This window comes from Lissotriton vulgaris, chromosome 12 (assembly GCF_964263255.1).
Source record: "Lissotriton vulgaris chromosome 12, aLisVul1.2, whole genome shotgun sequence".
NCBI classification, from domain to species: domain Eukaryota; kingdom Metazoa; phylum Chordata; class Amphibia; order Caudata; family Salamandridae; genus Lissotriton; species Lissotriton vulgaris.
The window spans coordinates 711,017,056-711,026,818 of NC_141700.1; the positions used below are offsets into that span (position 1 = coordinate 711,017,056).

General features: G+C 42.1%; 1 protein-coding gene across 1 annotated transcript in view; it reads right to left on the reverse strand.

Annotated features, from left to right (window-relative positions):
* LOC147678074 (vomeronasal type-2 receptor 26-like) overlaps window positions 1-4,874 on the reverse strand; it is a 43,133-nt gene extending 38,259 nt beyond the window's left edge. The window contains exon 1 of the mRNA XM_086945620.1: window positions 4,737-4,874. Within this exon, the coding sequence (XP_086801746.1) occupies window positions 4,737-4,874 (138 nt within the window). The remainder of the gene's footprint in view (window positions 1-4,736) is intronic.
* Window positions 4,875-9,763: the final 4,889 nt, after the last annotated feature.

Sequence of the window (9,763 nt, forward strand, 5' to 3'; positions counted from 1 at the left end):
TATGATAAACTAGAGAGAGGCCTCTTTATATTTTGATCCTGAATTCTGTGAAAACATTTGTTTTCAAGTCACTCTAAGAATTTCAGCAACAATATGCACAGAGACATTAATTAATTAATTAATTAATTGTGGGTTTATATAGCGCTAGGATAGACTCCCGGAGGAGTATCTCCGCGCTTCGACCGCTGCGAAACCCTTCCTGGCTTCCCTGAGAGATGGTCCCTTAATGGGTATCTCCAGGGTGAGACCAGGCATCCCCGGCGGTCTGGTGGGGCCGTTAGTGCAGATGAGGCAAGCTTATGCCCAGAGTTGCCGAGTGTGATCGCTGATCAGAGTGGGCACCGAGGCGAGAGAATTATCGAGTCCGCTGACCCTGGTCCAGAAACCTGCCGCGTCGGGAATCGAACCCTGGTCCCAGGCCGTCCTCTGCTCTCGGGTCTGCCGCCTCTAACCGGTGAGCCACACTACTGCACATCAGTATGGAATGGAAATTACATTTGGACTATGATGAATTTGCTAAAGTATTTGTGAAAAGTGGCTGAAGATTTACCCCCCAGATCGCATATATAACCCTGCCATTGTTTTGGTCCAATTGGCAAAGGTGCTGCATGGATGAATATACACCGTTACTCATAGAGAAGAACAATAATTTAAAATGAACATTGAAGATAACTTGGCAAAAGGATTTATGTGATATTTGCTTGGCCACAAATCCTTTGTGGCAATATCACATGGCATTGTGCATCCATGCATAGACTACAGAGAATTAAACACTACTACAATTAGAAATAGATGGTGCAAAGACAGAATATCGAGGTAAAAATATTGTGGGTCAAAAATATCGTCACATTTTAGGTAAGTAATATTGATTTTTATAATATCGAAGTGTTTAATACCGCTTGCAAAAATATAGTTGTTAAAAATATCGATTTTTCATTATTGTTGTGTATTTCTATATATATTTTATATGTATGTGATGTATATTTTTTGTGTAAGAATTGTTTTTACATTTTTATTATATGTGTTAAAGCTTTAGTAGTTTTAATTTCTTTTTATATGAATTATGTGTTTTAGTACCTGATCGGGTTGTGGGTTTATAGGTGAATAGGGTGGGGAGTAATTTAATTATATTAAATGTATAGAATATTTTTTATTTAATAATATTTGTTTAATTGAGATGTTATAGTATTAAATAAGGAAAGTATTTCTTATGAATTAATTATTAGTTTGTTGTTAATCATTTTTGACTAATTAATAGGCTATTAACTATGGTAATTGTGCAAATAATTTTAGGTGTGTGTTGTGGTATGTATAGGTGTAAATAGTGGGAAGGGTGGGAAGTAATACATTATTAATTGATTCAAGAATTAATTTTAATTAATTCTAATTAATTGGTAATTAATTATGGTAATTGTGTAATTCATTTTAGGTGAGTGTTGTGGAGTTTATGGGTGGGAAGTTTGGGAAGTAATTTATTTTTCATTGATGAATTAATCATCAGTTGTTAATTAATTGAAATTCATTATTAAAAAAGTAAATATGTTACCTGTGTAATTAGTTTTAGGTGTGTGTTGTGTATATTATAGTGTTAAAGCATGTGTATTCAGTGATTTTTATTTTTATTTGTATTACGTTTTTATATTGATTATTAATGTTTCTCATGGAAATACATTTAAATACAACTTTTTAAGTGTTTTTATTGGTGTTATAGGGTAGTAAATAAAATAAAACATGTATGTTTTGCATAATTTATTTTGCTCATATTTGCTCCCTTTAAAAAATAAATATTGTTTTTAAATGTATTTATACATTTATTTTATATAATATTTGTAGCTTTTAGTTATTTGTAATTTATATTGTAATATGTGTTCATTTTATATGTTTAATATTTTTATCCAGCACTTTCCCTACTGTTGAACTCACTGGAGCGGGAATAGTAATGTTTACCCCTCTGCTATCCAGCACTTTCCCTACTGTTGCACTCACTGGAGTGGGAATAGTAATTTTTATACCTTTGCTATCCAGTACTTTCCCTACTGTTGCACTCATTGGAGTGGGAATAGTATTTTTATGCCTTCTCTATCCAACAGTTTCCCTACTGTTGCACTCTCTGGAGTGAGAATAGTAATTATCACTGCTTCGCTATCCAGCACTTTCCAGACTGTTGCACTCTTTGGAGTGGGAATAGTATTTTTTACCCCGCTGCTATCCAACATTTTCCCTACTGTTGCATTCACTGGGGTGAAAAAGTAATTTTCACCCCTCAGCTATCCAGCACTTTCACTACTGTTGCACTCATTGGAGTGGGAATAAAAAGAATTTCCTCTCCACTATCCAACACTTTCCCTACTGTTTCTCCTACTGGAGTGGGAATAGTAATGTTTACCCTTTGCTATCCAACACTTTCCCTACTGTTACATTCACTGGAGTAGGATTAGTATGTTTTACTCCTCTGCTACCCAGCACTGTGGAGAAGCTTGGCTCAATGGTTAGAGCGGCAGACCCTGATGAAGAGGTCTGGCCCGGGACCAGGGTTTAATTCCCACCTTGGCGGCTCTTGGACTCAATCTCCCCAGACCTGATAATTCTCGCCTCGGTGCCTAGTCTAATCATGGGTCCCACTCTGTGACTCTGGGCAATAGCTTGATTAATCTCCACAACGGTCCCAGCAGCACTCGGATGCCTGGCTTCACCTTGGGGGTACCCAGATGTGGACATCTCACAGGAAAGCCAGGAAGGGTTCCACAGCGGTATGAATACATCACTACGAGACCTCTGGGTAGAAGGCGCTATATAAATACAAACACATTTACATTTACACACACTTTCCGTGCTGTTAAACTCACTGGAGTAGGAATAGTAATTTTTAACCTTCTGCTAGCCAACACTTTCCCTACTGTTGAACTCCCCGGAGTGGGAATAATAATTTTTACCCCTCCGCTATCCAGCACTTTCCCTACTGTTGCATTCGTTGGAGTTTGAATAGTAATATTTTCCTTTCCGCTAACCAACACTTTCCTTACTGTTCTTCTTACTGGAGTGGGAATAGTAATTTTCACCCCTCCGCTATCCAGCATTTTCCCTACTTTTGCTCTCACTGGATTGGGAGTAGTAATTTTTTCCCATCCGCTATTCATCACTTACCCTACTGTTGCAATCACTGGAGTGTGAATAGTATTTTTTACCCCTTCCCTATCCAATATGTTCCCTACTGTTGCATTTTTTGTATTGCAAAATCTCAAAGTTTTCAATTTTTTAAATAACTTAATTTTTTAAAATATTATAGAATGATTTTTTTTATTTTAAAATGTTGATATAGATATATTATATAATTTTAAAGTTTACAAATCAAATAAAGATAATAGTTAAATATATGTACATGTATACATTTTTTTTTTTTCAAACTAAGTTTATTTGTTATATTTAGTTGAAATGTATAACAAATTTACTTTAGTTTGTCGAAAATATTATTATTTAATATATTTTATTTCATATATATTTTTATTCTATATTTTTTACATCTATATTTTTTACTTCAATATTTTTGAATCGTTATTTTTGTACTTACCTGTTTATGTATAGGGAGTCAATATTTTTGCATTCTATATTTTTACTTCGATATTTAGAACACCGATGTTTGTTACATCTATATTCTATCACTTAACCGAAATAGATATCTCTTTAGGTTATATCTGTCTCACTAGGCCAATTCAAGAGAGAACAGTGGTTAGCCAAGTAGTATTTAGGAGGAGCGTATATTCTAGGGTGCATTAGAATTTGAGATACATGGTGCACAGAATTAATCACAGAATATGGTCAATATAAATATATCTTTTTTTTCATAAATCTTTTTATTAACATAATGGAAAAGAAAAGCATCAGGTGAAAAAACATTACCATTACGAATAGCCACTTTTACACTTCATATGTCAAATCTACATTTAGGATAACACTCCAGGATCATGAGATAACAACGCTACAGCGTCTTCATCTACAGTAGGAGGAGTACATATATCCCCTCTATAACTATTCCAAGCACCCCAGATTTTCCCCCATTTCCGGGGCTTGCCCCTAGCAACGTATACTGACCTCTCCCTGAACATGCACCAATCTAGATCTTCCATTCATTTCCCAATCTGGGGCATCTGGCTGGCTCCCCATAGCTGAGCGATGTTACGCTTAGCTATCATACATGCCAGAGTCACCCATTGCTTCCCATGGAAGTTCAGATCAGTTGGCTCCCAGACATTCAGGACACAACGTCGGGTCTCCAACACCAACTCCACTCCCATCACCTCCCGGATCTTATCGTGAATCATGACCCAGTTGTCCTGAATCTGCGTACAGTGCCATAAAACATGCATGAACGTTCCAGTCTCCCCACATCCTCTCCGACACTCCCCACTCTCCGCCAAACCCATCCGCACAAGCCGAGGTCCTGTGATGTAGGACCGGTGAATGATCTTCAATTGCACCAACCTAAGTCTCATTTGGATGGCCACTACTTTCGGGGGGAGACTGCCTCTCTCCAGTCCTCATCATCTAATACCAGGCCATCAGCGCCCCATTGCTCCCTGATAGTCACCAGGGGATCCTCAGTGTGGTTTATCAGTTTTTTAATAGATCAGAGAAATAGTTTTTGTGGGAAGATGACCGTCCAGGATATATTCTTCCAATGGGAAAGCCTCCGGAGGTGTACTGCCTCTGGAAAATTTTGCAAGTAGGGCATGTCTAACCTGGAGGTATCGGTACTGCTCGCCTTCCTGCAACTGGTATCTTTCCTGCAGGGCATCAAATGTAAGGATCCCGTCTTTCCCCCAGATATCCTTGACCTGTGAAATCCTGATAAGGTCCCATCTGTCAAAGCCCTTCATCTTCCACAGGCTACCCAAACCCTCTGAGCTCCATAATGGGGTCGCCAGAGTAATCCTCCCGTTCCATTTAAGATACTGATTAGCCGAATGCCACACTTGAACTGCATGTGCGGCTGGCCCGACAAGGGGAAAACGGCCATTTCTAGCATATAGAGCTCCTGTATACTCTCCTCCCGGCATCTGACCGCGGTCCATCGTGAATCCGGGGTCTAGGGGTGACCCATAAACAGCGTGGTTAACCGCCGCTAACTGGGATGCCCAGTAAAATTTCCGTAAGTTCTTGCAAACCAATCCCTTCATCGTATCAAGGTAAAGTGAGCTTGGGAAAAGCAATACGGGGTCTGCCTTCCCAGGCAAGCTGTCGTTGGAGGGACTTGAAATATAAGGGGGCACCGGGTCCATTGTATTCTGAAGCGCATATAGGAAACGGGGAAGGGCCATCATTTTAAACAGTACCGCGCGACCCAGCAGGGAAAGTGGCAACAATTTCAATCTCACCATATCCCTCTGAAATCTGACCACTGTAGGTCCCAGGTTGTTATCATATCGTAACTTCAGGTCCATGGTCACATATATGCCCAGATACCGAAATCCTACCCTCTCAATCTTCAATGGGCAGGAGCTCGGAATGACCAGGGGTCTCCGCTGAGGATGAAAATCACCGACTTCGCCCAATTTATGGCGAAGCCAGAACATCTCCCAAATATGGCCAGGACATCCAGAAAACAGACCAGAGAGTCCCTGGGCGTAGTGAGATAGAGCAGAATGTCGTCTGCGTGGAGCGAGATTTTATCTTTCCACTCAAGGGTCCACCGCAGCCCACGAATCGATCTATCCCAATGGACCCACGCCGCCAGTGGCTCGAGCGCCAATGCAAACAGCAGTGGGGAAAGAGGACATCCCTGCCTTGTGCCCCTTCCCAAAGAGAAATCAGTGGATTTGCGGTTATTCACCATGACCCTGGCAAGGGGACCCATATCCAAGTGACGGACCCATCCGATAAATTCCCGCCCGATACTCATCTTCCCCAAGACTACAAATAGACAGGGCCACTCGACCCTATCAAAAGCCATGGTCGCATCCAATGATAACAGGGCCGCTTGTTCGTGTATACTTGACGCGCCGCCCAGAATCCCATGCAGCCTCAGTATGTTAAGAGCTGTGTTACGGCGCAGCAGAAAGCCGGACTGATCCAGATTGACCAGGGTCGTAATAACCTTGACTAACCTGGTTGCCAGCAATTTTGCCAGCACCTTAGGCTTGGCATTTAGTAGCAAAATTGGCCGAAAGGAAGAGCACACTGTCTTCGGCTTATCATCTTTATGAATAACGATGATATTGGCCACACCTTGATCATAAGGGAGCTGGCCCTTTTCCTTGCTCTCAATGAACATGTCACGAAGAAACGGCGCTAACTTATTTGCATTCAGATTATACAGCTCTATGGGGATTCCGTTCGGGCCCGATGCCTTGCCGGAATGCACCCCTTTGACAGTCTGCTCAACCTCGTCATTCGTGAGGGGGAAATCTAGATATTTCCTGTCCTCCTCCAAGAGTTCAGGCATTCGGGATATTGTGTATCATATCTGCGTTGTCCGCCTCTGTGCATGTATCTGCAGATGTGTACACTAAGCCGAGAACCCCTCTAAGATCTTTTGCGGATCTGTTACCCTACCTAAGGTCTCCGGTGCCGTGCTCATAGACCCTACTCTGGGTGTCAGCATGTTGCACTTTAGCCCTATCTCTGGCCAGGCTCCTATATTCATATCGGAGGAGTCTCAGACGGTGCACCCTCTCGGGGGTGGCCTCCCTCAATACCTCCCCCTCCAAAGCTGTCAATTCTGCCTCCACTTTGTCCTCCTCGGCCCGATCTTTCCTCCTCCTCTCTGAGACTAACGATAACACTTCCCCTCTAATAATGATCTTGTATGCCTCCCCCAGGGACCGCTTTGACTCCACCATTCCTACATTGTCTTTGAAATACCGCTCTGTGATCTGTATCACCTCCTTCTTGGTATCGGGGTCTCTCAAGTGCCAGGCATTTATGGGGGCAATCCTACCCACATCTCTCTGTCCCACCTCTAGAATGAGCCAGACCGGTGAGTGATCGGAGATCCCCCTACTCATATGCCACACCTCTCGGGTCCATGCCACCTGTGACGTAGGCAGCAAGACATAATCTATCCTTGAGAAGGAGTGGTGTGCAGCCAAGGCGTGCGTGTAGTGTATTCCGCCTGGGTTCCTCAATCTCAACCCATCCGCGATCCCAGTGGTTTCCACGAAATCGGATAACCACCTCTGAGACGGTGTCAGAATTCTGGCTGGGTGCCTATCACTATAAATATTTATTAATGGTTAATATGTTAAGCTAAATGCTTGTTTGATGTGAAAAATATTCCATCTTGTCTCAAGGAATTAGCATGTATAGTGAAAACCAAAGCAGTCACGATACTGGTGGATCCTGAATTCAGACTGCTCATATTCTCATTTTAACACATGTTTCTTTTCTATTTGTCGTGAATTGTACTGCCAGCCCTATATGGTGATACCTCTTGTATTCACGTACGAATGTACTCTCTCCAAATCAATTTCATCCTTGTCTAATTCTGACAGTAAGTCCATTATTTGTAGATATTTATAGAAAGTCTGTTCCGTCAGCTAAAATATTATTTGGAGTTCCTCAAATGTATGTATTTGATCTGAAATAAATAAATCACCCATGTTCTCAATTCCAGCTTTTTACCAAATGAGACAGTATTTGTCGTGAAATATACTTGGAAGTATTGTTTTGTGCGAAAGATGTGTGTAGTACTTATAGCGACCAATTTTGAATGTTGACTTTAGATATACCACTGAAAATGTTATTTTCTTAAATAGCTTGGCTTTACGATCCTTAAAAATCAACCTTCTTCTCCCAATGCTAGCTCATAGATAGAATCCTTCATCATCCTCTCTCCATCATCAATTTCCCTGCTGGTGAATAAAATCCCATGCGCTGTAGAAATGCTGCCCAATAATAAAATCTACAATTCGGCACTGTCCAGCTTCCTCTTGCCCTGAAAAGCATAAAAAATTTTAGTGCTCTCCGAGCCCTTTTGTATGCCCAAATAAAACTACTACAGATTGCCTCCATCTTGATAGACCATTGTCGTTCATTTTCCAGCGGGATAGCCTTAAAACAGTAAAGAACCTTAGGCAGTAGCCACAGTTTTATTACATTACAGCAAACTACTAAGATTAGGTGTGGATGTGTAATCTGAGCCAAGTCCTTTTGCTCTTGGTTAGCTTAGAGGAAAGATTCAATCCAACAATGTTTTCCATTCTGGTGGCACCCAAGTATGTCACACTTACAACTTTAGTCATCTTTGATTTAAATTTTTTACTGCCAAAAAGTTAAATCTCGCTCTTATTCCAGTGATAGCCTGCAATTTTCCTCAACTTTTCTGCCTCACCTTCTACCTCTCTCACATACCTTAGTTTTTAATCTGTTTACTACACTCGACTGAATACAATGTTCTCCTCCAGCCTTCTTGTCAATGGATCTATATATAGGGCACATAAGATGGGTGAGCACCAACATCCATGCCTTGTCACCCTCTTAATCTCAATTTTGCTTGATTCCCTCTCCATTATTTTCAACCTTTCTATTGCTTTACAATATAATGCTGGAATATCTGTGATAAAGTCAGGGCCTATACCTTTATTCCTTTGTCATTGTCATTGTCAAAAGTTCTTATATCACGCCGCTTATCACCGTGAGGTCTCAAGGCGCTTGCAGCATAAGAAACCAGATGGAGAAGTGGAAGTAAAGAAGAGCAGCTAGACAACAAGGGGAGTCCTACTCGAGAAAAGCCAGGTTTTCAGGGCTTTACGGAATTGCTAATGCTCCACAATGGAAAGAAGATGAGAGGGCAGTTTATTCCAAAGTGACGGGCAAGGTAGGAGAAAGAGCGCTGCCCATACCTAGAGGTGCGCACGCGGGGTTGTGTCAGTAAAGACTTATTACTGGACCTTAGGGACCTCTTCGGGACATACCAGTTGAGTTTTTTTTAAGGTAATGAGGCCCTTTGTTGTACAGTGAGTTGTGGGCCAAGCACAAGATCTTAAATTGGATTCTTTGCCGGGTGGGGAGCCAGTGCAGTTTTTCCAGACACTGCGATGAAGCAGTTCTAGGTGGTAGGTCCAGCACTAGTCTGGCCGCGGTATTCTGCAAAGTTTGCAGTTTTGCCAATAGGTCCCCATTCAAGCCGTGGTACAAGGCGTTACCGTGATCAAGATGGCTAATGAAAAGGCCCTACACCAAAGGTTTTCTGACTTCAATAGGAAGCCATCTGAAGTTCTTTCTGATGCTGCGCATTATGCCGTTGCAGGTACTCGTCACCCTAGCGACATGATTTTTCATAGACAGAGTGCTGTCAATTATAATTCCCAAGTTGCGGACTGCCATCTTAGGGGTCAGGCATACCCCCAATTCAGCAAGCCACCACTCCTGCGTCCAGCACCTCTCTGCCTTCCCGAACAAAAATAATTTCTGTCTTGCCCGCGTTCAGTTGGAGTTTGTTCGCCCGCATCCAGCTGCTGATCTCGACCATACAGTTTTAAAAACGTGTGCAGGTGCCAGCAGAATCTATACCGCACATGATCAGCAGCTGGGTGTCATCAGCATAGGACACAGTTTCAATGCCAAACAATTTGATGATTTTAGCCAAGGGTGTCAGGTACAGGTTGAAAGGCAACGGGCTCAAGATCGACCCTTGAGGTACACCCACAGTCACAGGACGACTGCTGGAGACCAGGGTGTCGACTCGAACGGTGGTAAGGCGGCCAGTAAGATAGTCCTCAATCCAACCCAGGGCCCCCCCTTCTGACACCTATCTCCCACAGCCGAT